General features: G+C 39.6%; 1 protein-coding gene and 1 pseudogene across 1 annotated transcript; both read left to right on the forward strand.

Annotated features, from left to right (window-relative positions):
• The first annotated feature begins 4,044 nt into the window (after positions 1 to 4,044).
• Positions 4,045 to 6,164, forward strand: LOC145487038 (uncharacterized). Its single transcript, XM_081465781.1, has 3 exons — positions 4,045 to 4,222; positions 4,916 to 5,386; positions 5,459 to 6,164. The coding sequence occupies exons 1-3, from the start codon at positions 4,152 to 4,154 to the stop codon at positions 6,162 to 6,164; spliced, it is 1,248 nt and encodes a 415-aa protein (XP_081321907.1). The 5' UTR covers positions 4,045 to 4,151.
• Positions 6,165 to 6,224: 60 nt separating this feature from the next.
• On the forward strand, positions 6,225 to 7,291 carry LOC145487125 (uncharacterized; annotated as a pseudogene).
• Positions 7,292 to 18,045: the final 10,754 nt, after the last annotated feature.

The following is an 18,045-nucleotide window of genomic DNA, read 5'->3' on the forward strand; positions in this document are numbered from 1 at the left end:
GAAAAGAGCCGGATACCTCGGAAGGTATTCCTTCTACGAAAAATAATTCCAATGGGAAGAAAGCTGTCGTTCCATCACGGAAAATTCACGCACGGGAAGAAATGGAAAGGGAAATTCTGGGAAAGGTTCCAGAAAATCCAAGAACTGGCACACAACAGAATTTCTCAGAAGCGTTTGTTTACAGCCGAACCTCCACTAACGGCCAACTCTCCCAACGGCCATCAATAGTTCAGATTATTATATATATGGCTAGCTCCGTGAGCGGGCAAGATGAATCAAATCCTGCACTGTGATTGGCTACCCGAGCGGGCAAGATGGAGCTATCTTGCCCGCTCGGAACTACCCGCCGTGTCCCGAAAAAAAAATTTCCCCGAAAGCCATATAATAAATCCTTTATTGACCAAGCTTGTTCGGTCAAGATGGCTGGATATTGGCCTCGTTCTTTTTTTACGAGTTTATGGACCTTGACTCCGTCTCGGTCCATAAACACGCAAAAAAAGACCTTGGCCAATATCCAGCCATCTTGACCTCAATAACCCATACTTACATCCTATTGGATGGATTTTCGTCACACACGCTTGCCTCGGCCTGGAGAAATCAATCGTGAAATGATTTCTGGAAATTTCTGGAACGCGCCCGCTGACGACAGGAATAATTAGCTGATAGTTCTGGATACGCAGAGATTATATCAGTTCGTTCGATGATATTACCGACAGTTATATAATTACATTCGGTAACTACATCGTGTACAGCCAGCTGTAAGGTAATAGCTAACTGGCCCACTGTCTGATCACAGGCAGACTACTCTATGTGTTCGTGGTTAATAAATATGAAACGAACAGAATCTATGAGTGTTATGAATAAAGCTCTGATAATTTAATCACCCTAAATTACATCTCGGTTTGAATTTCCCGATAAAGTTAAATGAAACGTTAATCGACTCATGGGTGGTGTTTTTTCGCCTTCCTGGGCCATCTGAAGTGTCTTTTTGCGAAATTACTGTTGACCACACACCGGTAAGACAAGAGATGGAGACAAGGCTTGCAACTTGGCGGCCGCCAGCCGCTCCACTGAACCCCACGGCAGCTCAACGCGATGCCAAGCGCTGATTGGTAGATTTGAAACGGTTGCATGCCTTGAATTCCTTTGGTCGCTGAGTTTGGCACCGATCATATTGAGAAAGCTGTATCCCTGAATTCAGCATCGATTTTTTTTTCGGAAAATGTTGGAGGGATGAAGCTCAAATTCGGCGAATAGATAGAGAAAAATCTCATCGATCATCAACCGTCGCTATCCAGGTGAGATTTTCAATATTTTGGCGTTAATTCCAGTTTGAAGTGGAGGAGATCGCGGCTGGCGACCGCCAAGTTGCAAGCCATGTCTCCCTCTCTTGTCGGCCAAAAGTAATTTCGTAAAAAGACGCTTCAGACGACACAGGAAGACAAAAAAACGCCACACATGAATCGATTAACGTTTCATTTAACTTTATTGGGATATTCAGACCGAAAAGTAATTTAGCGTGATGCAATTTTCAGAGCTTTTCTCATTAGCATGCAGAACAGGCGGATTAGCGGAGCAGAGAGCTGAACGCGATACACGAGCGCGGAGCGCGACTACGAGCGCGAAGCGCGAAAGGAAAAATTTCTTTCGTCTCGCGCTTCGCGCTCGTGGTCGCGCTCCGTGCTAGTGTTTCGCGTTTCGCTCTCTGCCCCGCTAATCCGCCTGTTTTGCACGCTGAACCCTCATAGATTCTGCTGGTTTCACATTTAAACCACGAACACATAGAGTGGTCTGCCTGTGGTCTGATTTGAACAGGCAACAAGTCTGAGAAAAACCTCGATTTATGTTTACGCTGTACTGCTGTACTTCCGCTTCAAAATGGCGCTGAATGGTGACAACGTTAGACTGTTCAACTACCGATTTGCGATATTTAGTTGCCCAGGACACCCTTTGACAACAGCATTTGCTGACGGGTTTACCCTGGTTAAATATGTTATGATTTTGATTGTGATTATTATTATTATGCCTTGCCAAGCGCACAGACAGCTTGAGGTGAAGAGTTGGTTGGAAACGGAAAATCCACATACCGCTATGAACAACAAAACCGAAAAACCGAAGTTTTTTGCCACAAAAACCGAAAAACCGATCTCATCTCAAAAACAGCCAAAACCGCAAAACCAGAAATCCCAACGCCCCCTCTTCAAAGACCGGGATGGGAAAACAACTGGAGTTCTAACTGATTTACGAAGGAAACTTTGTTCTCAATACCTTGATACAGGTTCTTGTCATCCTACGGAAGAAAATTGTGAATTATGGCATGTTTGCGAACGCTTTATCGAAGGAAACTCTAAAGGAATATGTCGCGCCCACAGCTACCTCGACAAAGGTAATCGAAAGAATACGCGAGAAGCTGGACTTATAATTTTTGAAAATTTTCCAGAGTGCATTTTAGTAGTTAAATGAAATTAGACGAATAAGCTAGCACCAACTTTATTTTTTATTTTTAATACTGATTTATATATAGCTTGTGTAACGGATTAACCAAACGACGGTTCTCATTAGAAGGATCCAGTGAAGGATACAGAGATCTCTTGGGTAGAATAGACTGTGTACTTGTCAAAAACGAAGAGATCAACTTCTGACTGGTTACGGGAAACTGAAAGCCATTTCCAAAAGACAACAGGATCGGAGGCTCTAATTATTGTAGCAAATGCGCTTTTTTGATTTAAATTCATGCCGCTTATTCAAGCCGTATGGATTCAGCGTAAACAGCTGCGTCATCCAATGGGTTTCTCTTGTGAGCAACAGATGATCAAGATATGATGGATTTTAATGGTTGATAATTCTTTCCATGACGTTAAAACTAATTTGCACAAGATCGTGTCTAGTGCGATTAAAATGCACTGCTAGCTCACAAGTCTTTTTGTTGGTAAGCATAGCCAACTTGTGATTTCGAAACTTGGTAGACGTACGTAGAGCCTACATATTGAAGCTCATTGAAGTTTTAACGAGGTTTTTTAAATTGACAGATTCGAAATTCTCAAGGACAAAGTCAGAACTAACAAAAACGTTTTTCCATTGGTGGTCGATTTTAGTGCACTCCTTCCCAACATCAGCCAAATTGTTCGTAAACATATCCATTCACTTAGGTCATCACCCAATTTAAATGAAATGCTTCCATGAAAATCCATCTTTCCAGCTTATCACCGAACTAAGAATTTGAAAGAGATCCTGGCACCTTCCAATAGTTAAGACCATTGAATGGTACTAATGACTCTGACAGGGAAGGGGGCTGTCATAAATGTGGGAAGAGATGTGATATCTGCACAAAGTATATAATGGAAAACACCAAACTTAAGAGCTCAGCTACAAAACGGAAATACTACATAAATCAACCAGTTAGCAGTGAATCGGATAACGTAAAGTCCCGGCCAAACGATTGCTACCGCATTTGAACGTAACATATCGCTGCACTGTTGGGCGCAACATGTTGCGCGCGTTTGGTAACCCTGTGCGACGTGTTGCGACATGTTGCGACATGTTGGATGTTGTTAGCTTAACTATGAAAATATTTCAACGTTTGTGGATTCGTTTGGTCAGGTTCGTGCAACAATGTTGGGCCGGGGTATGCGCACTAGTTGGATCTGCAACACCCAACATGTCGCAGCACGTCGCAACAGGGTGGCCAAACGCGCGCAAAATGTTGCGCCCAACATTGTTGTGATATGTTACGTTGAAATGTTGCGATCGTTTGGCCGGGGTTTGCAAATACTGGGACAACAATGTTGCGAAATGTTGCGTTCAAATTTTGAGATTGTTTGCCCGGGGCTTAATTTATTTAGCTACTTGTAATAAGTGTAATCTTCTCCTTCTTGTCCTCTCACACCTGTTGCTGTTATTATAAGTTGTCCTAACCGAGCGAAATTCTAAACATTGGTGGTACTACTGGGCGGCAGCAATAATTGCAGTCAGTATTTATCACAGATTCATGCTTATTTAGTGTATTTATTTGTTACAAGATCTCTACGTGGTTTATCCACAGAACACCACATCGCTGGTCTTCAGTAGCGTCTGATATAAACTATACTCGTGTCAAGGTAAGGCCAGATTCCAGTGAGTTAAAAGAGGTGGAGACATTGTTCAGGAAAACAATGAAAGAAGACAAAATCATTGACAGTTTTGAGCGAGTGGAAAATCTGTTCTTGTGGGAAACATACTGCAGGTAAAAATAGTAATGTGGCGATGAATATATCAAAATAAATAAAAACAATCTTGTAATAAATAGAACTCGTGGCTTGCAACTCCAGGTGGTTGAGTGTTTCGGCCATTGCTGCGAAAGATCTTCCTACAAATACCATAAATACCATCAGATCACGAAACCAAGTTTGGCATGCCCATCACTTACGTTTTTCGTTTAATCTCATCTTGGCTAGCTCGAGGCTGCGGGGGCATGATATCGGGACTGTGCCTTGTAACGACCTATGTTCCGCAAAAAAGTGCAGATTTTTCGCGGTTTGGTTTCTGTAAAGCACAGCTATTTGTCTCAATTTTATGCCTTATTGCCTTGAAATTGAGAATTAAAGTTTAGCACATCCATCCAAGTTGACAGACTGCATCGGCAGAAAGAGCTGTTGTACCATGGTTGTGTCTTTCCAAAAGATACAATCCTTCTCGAGTGAAACTCGTACCAATTGGAACGTTACTTTGAGGGGAAGAAGGACGTCGAGCAGCTATACCTGCTTTAGGAGTCGTCTGCACACTGAGAACAGAATCTCGTCTGATTGGCTTTACTCGAATTCATTTGACTGCAAAAACTTTCGACCTCATGTGGTTTTTCAATCATTGTTGTTAGTCACTGTTGCTCCTCTGGAATTACCTCAAATGCTATATGATTATTTACTCAATTTGATTAAAGGAAAAAAGATCGCATGGTGACCTTGGCGATGACGAAAAATGCGCAGAGCGTGGCCAGTGACATCCATATTGAAAAACGATTGTTTCACGGAACTAGTCCCGATGCAGTGGATGCCATCTGCAAACAGAACTTTGACTGGCGTGTGTGCGGCAAAACTGGCACCAAGTACGGAAAAGGAAGTTACTTTGCAACTAAAGCATCTTATAGCCATTTATACGCCAAAAGTGGTTCAGATGGTTTTCAGTTTATGTTCTTGGCCAAAGTTTTGGTTGGATCGTTCATCAAAGAAGAACCTGAATATCGAAGGCCGCCAAACAAGGACCCTTCAAATCCCTCGAGCGATCTGTTCGACTCGTGTGTAGATAACGAACGTAATCCTGAAATCTTTGTTATCTTTGATAGTGATCAGTGCTATCCAGAATATGTTATCAAATACTTTACACTGGATCAAGACCAAATTCTTTTAACACCATCTAACTTCCAAGCACGCACAATAAAATCTGCGGGAATCATCAGAAGTCCGAATCCTCATGGAGTACTAACCGGTTCAGCTCCCAATTTGCAGAAACCCGATTTTCCGCGTTCTCAAGGCCTCACGGCCAAACCCTGGAGACCCAGCACAAGTCTGAACGCTAACAGAGAACTGTCCCATTCACCTTCGAATCGATCGGAGAGAGTTCTGCAACTTTTCAAAACCAATACGTGGACATACAACTCAAGTCTGAGCGCTAATAAAGCATTGTCACACTCAGCTACAAATTCGCAGCAGCCATTATCAGCACCGAGAAGTTCTCAAGACCTTGCAACCAATCAGTGGAGACCCAGCACAAGTCTGAGTGCTAATAGAACATTGTCACAATCAGTTACAAATTCGCAGCAGCCATTATCAGCGCCGAGAAGTTCTCAATACCTCACGTCCTATACTTCGAGACCCAGCACAAGTCCGAGCGTTAATAGCGCATTGTCACACTCAGCTACAAGTTCGCAGCAGCCATTAACAGCGCCGAGAAGTTCTCAAGACCTCACACCCAATCCGTGGAGACCCAGCACAAGTCTGGGCGCTAATAGGTTACTGTTCCACTCAGCTTCAAATCTGCAGCAGCCCATTAAAACGTCTACAAGTTCCCAAGGCGGTAGAGCTAATGTAGCCGGGTCCAGTGATACCTTTACAGCAAGTGATTCTAACGCTCAATCTAAAAAAAAGCAAAGAAATTACTCAGACAAGTCTAAAATCTGCTTGATACAATAAGCTCAACTAGGCATGTAGCATTAGGGTATTGACTGAGGAGTATAGGTTGTTATTGGCTTAATGACAAAAGAACGCGATTGCCTTCGATATACAACAGCTTCAACCAGTCGTCTTAATCGTTTAAGACAATAAAACTTTCAATTCGAAACACTTCCAGTGTCAAAGAACGTTAGTAATTTATTCATTTTTGACAAATTAATAGTGGTAGTTCTCTCCAGATATGTTACAAATACGTTACAGTGGATCAAGACCAAATCTTTTTAACACCATCTAATTTCCAAGCACGCACGCCAAAATCCGCGGGAATCACTAACAGTCCGATTCCTCATTTAGCACTGACCGGTTCAGCTTCCAATTTGCAGAAACCCGTTTTACCACGGCCTCACAGTCAATCATTGGAGACCCAGCACAAGTCTAAGCGCTAGAAGAGCAGTGTACTACTCCGCTACAGATTTGCTAAAGCCAATAGCAGCACTATCTAAAAATAACGTGAGAGGGATTACCTTGGGAGATCCCAAGGCCTCGCAGCCAATCTGTGGGACTCCAAGTCTGAGCGGTAATAAAGCAATGTCACACCCAGCTTCAAATTTTATGCAGCCAATAGCAGCACTGAGATGTTCTCAAGGCCTCGCAGCCAATCCGAAGAACCCTAGCACAAGTCTTAGCATTCAAAGAGCACTGTCACACTCAGCTTCAAATTTTCAGCAGCCAATGGCATCGCCGAGAGGTTCGGATAACCTCAAAGCCAATCCGAAAAGCCCCAACACAATTCTGAGTGCTAATAGATCACTGCTCCCCTCACCTTCAAATTTGCAACAGCCCGTCTACAAGTTCTCAAGGCGGTGCAGCCAATTTAGCCGGGTCCAGTGATAGCTTTACAGTAAGTGACTCTAATGCTCGATCTAGGAAAAATGCAAAAGAATGACTGAAACTCGAGAAAGTGCTCGATACTATAACCTCAACTGGGCATGTAGCATCATGGTATTTGAACTAAGGAGTAGGTCTGGTACAAAATAGCCCATGGTGAGTTTTGGTTTGGGAAAGCTTCTTACACACAGCTTCAACCAGTTGCTTTAATCATTTGAAACATGACGTCCAACTGGAAACATTGACGGTGTCAAAAAGGTTATTAATTTATAAATTTTTGATCAGTTAAAGGTTAAAGATTATTAATCGGTTATCAATTCTTTGGCCAACACCTCAAGCTACTGCAGCTGCATCGACAAATATGTTGATTCATTTCCTTTTTTCACTATAGTTATACCAAATATCTAACCGTCAAACGACATGGCCGCAATCTTGAAACAGAGTGTAACGTTTTCAGTCTAATAACATTTTATGTCGGAGCTTGGTAGTGTTTTTGTGGATATCCAGATATAATACTTTCACGAGAAACTTAATCTCTCGATGTTACAATCTCATCTCTTCAACGGATGAAAAAGAGAATGATTTCAAACAACACCCATGTCAGTCAATAATATGGTCGCCATTCTGAAAGGAAGTGTGACGTTTTCGGTCTAATAACTTTTTATGTCGGAGCGTGGTACTTTTTTTGTGGATATCAAGATATAAAACTTTCACGCAAAACTTTCTCTCTCAATGATAGAATCTCACCTCTCAACAGGTGAAAAAAAATTATCTCAGACATCAGCCATGTTACTCTAATATGGCCGCCATTTTAAAACGAAGGCCAACATCTCAGCTCTAATAACGTTTTTCCCAGTACCTTGTTAGTTTTTGTCTTTACATCGAGACAGTCTACTCTCGCCTGGGACTATATCTCTCGATGTCGAGGAAAAGGTTGTTGTTATTCATCGTGGTAGATGCAATAGTAAAGTGTATTATCGTTTGTCTCACGATGTGGTCACTTGAGATGTAGATCGCGACGTTTCGACTGCTTACTGCTAGTCTTCTTCAGGCGATAAGGTCGACTGATCGCACGGTGTCATTTATATCACAAAGGTCGGCTGTGATCGGTGCATTTCGATCCTCCTATTGTTCCATTGTTCCGGCGAGTACCTGTTCCCTCAGTGGTCCGCTGTTGTACCGTTCTCCTGTTGTTGTGTTTCTTGATCGTGGGTATCCATGCTTCAGGAATTTCAATTCCACTATCCCTGTTGATGTTATTAGGGTGAAGTCTTATCTGAATAGCTTCCTTGACCCTACGTGTGTACCAGTGAGGATCTCGATCAATAAACTTGACCTCATTCCAGATAGGATAGTGGCCGGTCTCGATATAAGAAGAAGAAGATCTCTCGATATAAGAAACCATTCTCTTTTAGGGGTTAAAAAGAGGATGATGTCAAACAACAGCCATGTAAGCCTAATATGGCCGCCATCTCGAAACAAAGGGTAACGTTTTCGGTCTAATAGCTTTTTATGTCGAAGCTTGATAGTTTTCTTGTGGATATCAAGATATAAAACTTTCAGGTAAAACTTCATCTCTCGATGATCGAATCTCATCTCTGTAAAAGGTGAAAAAGACAATGATGTCAAACATCGGCCATGTTACTCTGATATGGCCGCCATTTTAAAACGAAGTCCAACATCTCAGGTCTAACAACGTTTTTCCCAGTACCTTGCAAGTTTTGTCTTTACATCAACACATTCTACTCTCGCCTGGGACTTTATCTCTCCATATTAGAATCCCATCTCTTTTAGGGGTTAAAAAAAGGATGATGTCAAACAACAGCCTTGTAAGTCTAATATGGCCGCCATTCTGAAACGAAGTGTAACGTTTCCGGTCTAATAACTTTTTATGTCGAAGCTTGGTATTTCTTTTGTGGATCAGATCAAGATAAAAGACTTTCAGACAAAACTTCATCTCTCGATGGTAGAATCTCATCTCTTCAACGGGTGAAAAAGAGAATGATGTCAAACATCGGCCATGTTACTCTAATATGGCGGCCATTTTAAAACGAAGTCTAGCATCTCAGGTGTAATAACGTTTTTCCTAGTACCTTGCTAGTTTTTGTCTTTTAATCAAAACAGTCTACTCTCGCCTGGGACTTTATCTCTCGATATTAGAATCCCATCTCTTTTAGGGGTTAAAAAGAGGATAATATCAAACAACAGCCATGCAAGTCTAATATGGCCGCCATCTCGAAACAAAGGGTACCGTTTTCGGGCTAATAACTTTTTATGTCGAAGCTTGATAGTTTTCTTGTGGATATCAAGATATAAAACTTTCAGGTAAAACTTCATCTCTCGATGGTAGAATCTCATCTCTTTAAAGGATGAAAAAGAGAATGATGTCAAACATCGACAGTGTTACTCTAATATGGCCGCCATTTTAAAACGAAGTGTAGCATCTCAGGTGTAATAACGTTTTTCTTAGTACCTTGCAAGTTTTTGTCTTTTCATCAAAGCGGTCTACTCTCACCTGGGACTTTATCTCTCGATATTAGAATCCCATCTCTTTTAGGGGTTAAAAAGAGGATGATGTCAAACAACAGCCATGTAAGTCTAATATAGCCGCCATCTTGAAACGAAGTGTAACGTTTTCGGTCTAATACCTTGTTATGTCAAAGCTTGGTAGTTTTTGTGGACATTAGAATAAATAATTATAGCCTAAATATATATATTTATAGTTTTTCATATTAGAATCCCACCTCTTTTAGGGGTTGAAAAGAGGATAATGTCAAACAACAGCCACGTAAGTCTAATATGGTCGCAGTCTTGAAACGATGTGTAACGTTTTCGGTCTAATAACGTTTTATGTCGGAGCTTGATAGTATTTTTTTTTGGAATATTCGGATTTTAAAACGAGGGCCAACGTCTCAGGTCTAGTAACATTTTTCCTAGTACCTTGTTAGTTTTTGTCTTTACATCAAGATAGTCTACTCTCGCCTAGGACTTTATCTTTCGATATTAGAATCCCATCCCTTTTAGAGGTTAAAAAGAGGATGATGTCAAACAACAGCCATGTAACTCTAATATGGCCGCCATCTTGTAACGCAGTGTAACGTTTTAGGTATAATAACCTTTTATGTCGGAGCTTCGTAGTTTTTTTGTGGATATCAAGATGTAAAACTTTCACGTAAAACTTCATCTCTCGATGGTAGAATCTCATCTCTTCAACGGGTGAAAAAGAGAATGATGTCAAACATCGGCCATGTTACTCTAATATGGCCGCCATTTTAAAACGAAGTTCAACCTCTCAGTTCTAATAACGTTTTTCTTAGTACCTTGCTAGTTTTTGTCTTTTTATCAAAGCAGTCTACACTCGCCTGGGACTTAATCTCTCGATATAAGAATCCCATGCCTTTTAGGGGTTAAAAAGAGGATGATGTCAAACAACAGCCATGTAAGTCAATAATATGGCCGCCCTTCTGAAAGGAAGTGTGACGTTTTCGGTCTAATAACTTTTAATGTCGGAGCTTGGAAGTTTTTCTTTTTTTGAATATCCGAATATAAAACTTTCACGTTAAACTTAATCTCCTCGATGGTGGAATCTCATTTCTTCAACGGGTGAAAAAGAGAATGATGTCACACATCAGCCATGTTACTCTGATATGGCCGCCATTTTAAAACGAAGTCCAACATCTCAGGTCTAATAAGGTTTTTGTTAGTACCTTGCTAGTTTTTCTCTTTACATCAATACAGTGTACTCTGGCCTGGGACTTCATCTCTCGATATTAGAATCCCATCTCTTTTAGGGTTTAAGAAGAAGATAATGTCAAACAACAGCCTTGTAATTCTAATATGGCCGCAGTCTTGAAACGATTTGTAACGTTTGTATGTCGGAGCGTGAGAGTGTTTTTTTGAATATCCGGATATAAAACTTTCAGGTAAAACTTCATCTCTCGATGGTAGAATCTCATCTTTTCAACGGGTGAAAAAGAGAATGATGTCAAACATTGGCCATGTTACTCTCTAATATGGCCGCCATTTTAAAACGGTCTAATAACGTTTTTCCTAGCACTTTGCTAGTTTTTGTCTACATCAAAGCAGTCTACTCTCGCCTGGGACTTTATCTCTCGATATTAGAATCCCATCTCTTTTAGGGGTTAAAAAGAGGATGATGTCAAACAACAACCATACAAGTCTAATATGGCCGCCATCTTGAAACGAAGTGCAACGCTTTCGATCTAATAACTTTTTACGTCAAAGGTTGGTAATTTTTTTGTCGATATCAAGATATAAAACTTTCAAGTAAAACTTCATCTCTCGAAGATAGAATCTCATTTCTTTAATGGGTGAAAAAGAGAATGATGTCAAACATCGGCCATGTTACTCTAATATGGCTGCCATTTTAAAACGAAGGCCAACATCTCAGGTCTAATTACAATTTTTTCTAGTACCTTGGTAGTTTTTGTCTTTAAATCAAAACAGTCTACTCTCGCCTGGGACTCTATCTTTCGATGTTAGAATCCCATCTCTTTTAGGTGTTAAAAAGAGGATTATGTCAAACAACAGCCACGTAAGTCTAATTCAGCCGCCATCTTGAAACGAAGTGTAACTTTTTCGGTCTAATAACTTTTTATGTCGGAGCTTGGTAGTTTTTTTGTGGGTATCAAGATATAAAACTTTCAGGTAAAACTTCATCTCTCGATGATAGAATCTCATCTTTTTAACTGGTGAAAAAGAGAATGATGTTAAACATCGGCCATGTTACTCTAATATGGCCGCCATTTTAAAGCGAATTCCAACATCTCAGGCCTAAAAACGTTTTTCCTTGTACCTTGCTAGTTTTTGTCTCTACATCAGGACAGTCTACCCTCGCTTGGATCTTTATCTCTCGATGTTAGAATTCCATCTCTTTTAGGGGTTAAAAAGAGGATGATGTCAAACAACAGCCATATAAGTCTAATATGGCCGCCATCTTGAAACGAAGTGTATGTTTTCGGTCTATTAACCTTTTATGTCAGAGCTTGGTAGTATTTTTTGGATACTAGGATATAAAACTTTCAGGTAAAACTTCATCTCTCGATGGTAGAATCTCATCTCTTTAAAGGATGAAAAAGAGAATGATGTCAAACATCGGCCATGTTACTCTAATATATGGCCGCCATTTTGAAACGAAGTCTAACATCTCAGGTCTAATAACGTTTCACCTAGTACCTTGCTAGTTTTTTGTCTTAACATCGAGACAGTCTACTCTCACTTGGGATTTATCTTTCGATATTAGAATTCCATCTCTTTTGGGGGTTAAAAAGAGGATGATGTCAAACAACAGCCATGTAAGTCTAATATGGCGCCATCTCGAAACAGACGGTGACGTTTTCGGTCTAATAACTTTTTATGTCGGAGCTTCGTAATTTTTCTGTGGATATCAAGATATAAAAATTCCACGTAAAACTTCATCTCTCGATGATAGAATCTCATCTCTTCAACGGGTGAAAAAGAGAATGATGTCAAACATGGGCCACGTTACCCTACTACGGCCACCATTTAAAAACGAAGTCCAACTGAACTTGCTACTAGCCGAAAATTTAATCGTCAACCGTGAGAAAGCAATATTTTTTGCCACCAACCGTCAAAGGCAGCCTCCATTAATTATGACGTTCCTCGAAGGTTTCACAGCCAATCGTTGGGTTACCAAGTTAAACTGCTTTGAAGCGGCGTAGATTTAAGCTGCTTTTGATCCGCTTTTGAGTTGGTTTTGATCCAGAAAAAACTGTTTTTAAGCTACTTTGAAACGTATTTTGATCTGTTGTATAGCTGTTTTTAAGCTTTTTTGAAAGCGTCTTTCGATCTTTTGCGCAGCTGTTTTTAACCTACTTTGGAAAAATTTTTGGATCTGTTGTATAGCTGTTCAGTTAAGCTCCTTTGAATTTGTTTTTTTTTGATTTGTTGTATAGCTGCTTTTAAGCTACTTTGAAACTTTTTTGGATCTGTTGTAAAGCTGCTTTTACGCTACTTTGAATTGTTTTTTGATCTGTTGTATTGCTGTTTTAAGCTGCTTTGAAATTTTTTGGATCTGTTGTATAGCTGTTTTTAAGCTACTTTGAAAACTTCTTTTCATGTTTCAAAGCTGTTTGTAAGCTACATTGAAACTCTTTTTGATCTGTTGTATAGCTGTTTTTATGCTATTTTGAAAAGTTTTTGTGATCTATTATATAACTGTTTTTAAGCTACTTTGAAACTTCTTTTGATCTGTTGTATAGCTGTTTTTACACTTCTTTGAAATCTTTTTTTGATCTGTTGCATAGCTGTTTTTAAACTTCTTTAAAAACGTCTTTTGATCTGTTGTATGGCTGTTTTTCAGCTAGTTTTGGATCTGTTGTATAGTTGTTTTTAAGAGCCATTGCCTGTAAATATGGAGAATCCGACGACAGGTCGGAAAATTCGGATTTTCTTTTATTGCGTCAAAGAGACCCTTTTGGTGTAATATTTTCAGAAATATACTTCCAAAGTTCCAGCGAGTTCACATTTTTGTGAAATCTAGGAAAGTTCGAAATACCGCTCAAGCGACCAAAATGGCCGATGGAATTTATGTAAAATTGCACATTTTCAACAGGCCAGTACAGAAAGAAGGGAACTTGCCTGGATTTCATACTCACACAGTTTGTAATTTACACTTTGATCATTCGTCTGAGCTAAAAGTCATTTTGGAGTAAACGCGTTTTGTCTATTTCTTGGCCGTTTGAAAAATACAACTATCGCAATTTAAATTTAGAAGTAAAATTTCAACTGATTTTAGAGGGTCATAACTCTTCTAGTATGCGAATCTCTCAACAAATAAAAGGTTCTAGAGCTATACTATGGGTATACCATATCTCAATGGCTAGTTTGGCCCGTTAAATGGATCTGTTGTATAGCTGTTCTTAACCTACTTTGAATTTTTTTTTGATCTGTTGTATAGCTGTTTTTAAGCTACTTTGAAGCTTTTTTTGATATGTTGCATAGCTGTTTTTAAGCTACTTTTAAGCTACTTTGAAACTTTTTTTGATCTGTTGTATAGCTGTTCTTAACCTACTTTGAATTTTTTTATTGATCTTTTGTTAAGCTGTTTTTAAGCTACCTTGAAACTTTTTTGATCAGTTGTATAGCTGTTTTTAAGCTACTTTGAAACTTTTTTTGATCTGTTGTATAGCTGTTTTTAAGCTACTTTGAAACTTTTTTTGATTTTGTTGTATACCTGTTTTTAAGCTACTTTGAATTTTTTTTATCTGTTGTTAAGCTGTTTTTAAGCTACTTTGAAACTTTTTTTGATCAGCTGTATGGCTGCTTTTAAGCTACTTCGAAGATCTTAGCTTGCAACAAGAGACTCAGATAACCTAGATCACAGTCTCTTGCTTACATTATTAGCAGTAAAAGTTGCTACATTAGTGAAATTTAGGTTTGGTAAACATACTCAGGTCAAAACAAATAAGTCTATTAAGGAAGGAATCTTTTCTAACTGATGTCGTTTCTTGAGGTAGAATAGGCCTAGAAAAAGAAGACATATTAGTCTTGCCCGTCCACGTTCGAAGATCTCGGTCACGCGAGAGTATTATACATTGAACGAAAAAAAAAATGGAAGTCATGTTTTGGTTCTTCACTGGCGGCAATCAGCACAAAGCGCGAGAACTTGACATGATTACCCTTAGAAATCATGCACCGCGGTCACACACGACATGATTACCCGTGACCTTGAGTGTCCTTGACATAGTTATTGTATAATCTGCAGCTAGATGACGTCACAGGCGCTGATTTCGAAAAATCACTGTACGCTTTCGGCGAGTCAGAAAACAGATAGTGAGTTCAATGTACAATGACAATGAAAATCAGCGTTGTGTATTTTTCTTATGTTTTTTTTTTTATATAATAAACTTTTATTTGCATACAATGCAGCCAGTTATGTAACTTACACTACTAATACGTACGCAACTAACATTACAATACATTTACTTATACAGCTTGAAACGCAAACACAGCTACTTTACATTGCTTGCAGTACCTATAAGATATTTTACACTTTTTTCGGTCAGTACATTACAATGCCCATACAGCCACGTTACACTATTTGACAATACTGAACACCTAGCATTTTTTTAACTTTCGATACATTTGATGTTTAACAAATAAAGAAGCCTCGACTGTGCTCTGTTCCGTTGTAAAGCACGCAGGAAGCGGTAGAGCACGAAAGAAGTGTAGGGGAAAACACGAGACGTAGTCGAGTGTTTTTCCCTACTTCTTGAGTGCTCTACCGCTTCCTAAGTGTTTTGCAACAGAACAGAGCGCAGTCGAGGCTTCTTTATTTGTTTTATGATAGAGAATCCGACAATTTCCCCACGCATTTGGCTGAATTTTCAAACCAAACTTTATTTTACAAACGAACAAAAGTGGCGTCAGCCATGCACTGTTCTCTGATAAAGTACGCTAAAATAAGCCAATCACAATCCTTGTTAGAACTGTTCAAATGATTTGATTGGCTAACGAAGCGACAGCTGTCAATCACAAACTGGACTTCAGCTAAGCTTTCAGTTTCGAGTAATGTTTCGAGTAGTTTGAACGGCTTTTGAGGGAGGAAAGATGCCTTCGAAGTTCGCTTTTAAGTTGATTTTTAAATACGGATCTAAAGGCAGGTGAAGGTTTATAGTCCAGAGGAATCCAGCCGTATATGTGGCCCACGTGTACTTTTCCAGTGGGAATTACGAAACGCGGAGCTCAAAGCTTGCGGATGAAAATGCGAAATGCCGAGTTGAATTTGAAAGGAGCTACAGTTATTTACGGCTTGTAGCCGCATGCAGCAAGATTGCCCGAACTAGCGTAAAAGTTAAAAAGACTAAACGGCTCCCACTGGTACTATTCCGAGTACAGAAGAGAATATCAGAGCAAGCTTTGCACTGACCACTCGTCGGTCCACTTCGCTGAGATGGCCGCAGAACGAGCGTTACTACACTGCATGTAAGTGTTGTTTGAGCAATTGAGAATTTTTCAAAAATAAAGCTTCTCATCATAAACAGAGACTGTTCAATTGTTGTTTCCTGTCGTTGTTTTACTTTTTAAGTATAATTTCTGCCTTCGTAACAAATATAACGTCTTTTATCGAAGCACTGTTTAGGTTGAGAATTTGTTTATTTCGGTACGTGTTTTGTCGGCGGGAATCTAGCAAAACTTGTTATTTTAGTACAGTTATAACACTACTGTTGCTAACAATGGTCTCTGTAAGCCATATTTACTACACACAAATAGCTCGTTTCCATTGCGTTTGTCTGAATCACAGGGAATGTTTAATTTGGGGCAAATTTGTCAAAATTCCGAAGCAAAAATTTGAAAGCCAACTTACCGTCATCAACCCGTGCTCTGTTCTCTGATAAAGCACGCTCTTTCAGCCAATCAGAGCGCGCGTTATATGGAAGCTTTATTATAATATTATTTACGGAACAATTATATGTAGAAGAGAAAAAAAAAAATTAAAACTAACAAAACGTAAATAAATATGAAAGACGAAGTAGAAAAAATGGAAGTGGCACACCTCTGAAACAAAGATATTTGGGGCAGCTCATACACATAGTGTTGTCCATTTTACTCTGAATTTCGTCAGTGTACTACTTTTAAAAGCAATTGTACGTTCACAAATGATCTTTTCATTGAGTAACAAGCTGAAAATTTCAAAGCCGGGAGAGGTTTTGTTTAACCACGAAAGGTAGATGTGGTATTTTGCAATAATAAAAAAAATGGTCAAGGGCTTGAAAAAGATTTGATTCTGGTTTATAACCATATAAAATATCTGTAGCATTTAAAACGACAGTTTCCGATCGCTTTTCATTCCACCGGACGATTACCATTTGCCAAAAAGTTTGAGTTCCGGGGCATTCATATAGCAGGTGAAGGAAATTTTCGTAGGGGTGGCTACAACGATCACAGCTCGGAGATGCTTTCAACTTCATTTGGTAAAGTTTGTTGTTAGTGGGTAGAATGTTATGTATCACCATTTATAATAAAGTTTCCATATAACGCGCGCTCTGATTGGCTGAAACAGCGTGCTTTATCAGAGAACAGAGCACGGGTTGATGACGGTAAGTTGGCTTCCAAATTTTTGCTTCGGAATTTTGACAAATTTGACCCAAATTAAACATCCCCTGTGACTCAGACAAACGCACTGGAAGCGAGCTATTTTTCTGCAGTAAATATGGCTCACAGAGACCATTGTTAGCAACAGTAGTGTTAAAACTGTACTAAAATAACAAGTTTTGCTAGATTCCCGCCGACAAAACATGTACAGCTGTAGCGAAATACACAAATTCTCAACCTAAACATTGTTTCGATAAAGACATTAATTTTGTTACGAAGGCAGAAATTATACTAAGAAGTAAAACAACGACAGAAAACAATTGAACTGTCTCTGTTTATGATGAGAAGCTTTATTTTTGTAAATTTACAATTAAAAATGCTCATTTGCTCAAACAACACTTACATGCAGTGTAGTAACGCTCGTTCTCCAGTCATCTCAGCGAAGTAAACCGACGAGTGGTCAGTGCAAAACTTGCTCTGATATTCTCTTCTGTGCTCGAAGTAGAACCAGTGGGAGCCGTTTAGTCTTTCTAACTTTCACGCTAGTTCGGGCAATCTTGCTGCATGCGGCTACAAGCCTCAAATAACTGTAGCTCCTTTCAAATTCAACCCGGCATTTCGCATTTTCATCCACAAGCTTTGAGCTCCGCGTTTCGTAATTTCCACTGGAAAAGTGCTCGTTTTCATGGGCCACAATACGGCCGGATTCCTCTGGACTATAAACCTTTACCTGCCTTGAGATCCGTATTTAAAAATTAACTTAAAAGCGAACTTTGAAGGCATCGTTCTTCTCTCGAAAGCCGCTCAAACTTCTCGAAACTGAAAGCTTAACTGAAGTCCAGTTTGTGATTGACAGCTGTCGCTTCGTTAGCCAATCAAATTATTTGAACAGTTCTAACAAGGATTGTGATTGGCTTATTTTAGCGTGCTTTATCAG

The sequence above is a fragment of the Orbicella franksi genome, chromosome 1 (genome assembly GCF_964199315.1).
Source record: "Orbicella franksi chromosome 1, jaOrbFran1.1, whole genome shotgun sequence".
Classification (NCBI taxonomy): domain Eukaryota; kingdom Metazoa; phylum Cnidaria; class Anthozoa; order Scleractinia; family Merulinidae; genus Orbicella; species Orbicella franksi.

Excerpts from the sequence above, each read along its gene's own strand:
- LOC145487038 (XM_081465781.1), top strand. The coding sequence starts at position 4,152 with ATGAAAGAAGACAAAATCATTGACAGTTTTGAGCGAGTGGAAAATCTG. Across the intron at positions 4,223-4,915 it reads TTGTGGGAAACATACTGCAG|GAAAAAAGATCGCATGGTGA; the intron begins GTAAAAATAGTA and ends ATTTGATTAAAG. Across the intron at positions 5,387-5,458 it reads GACCAAATTCTTTTAACACC|CGGTTCAGCTCCCAATTTGC; the intron begins ATCTAACTTCCA and ends TGGAGTACTAAC.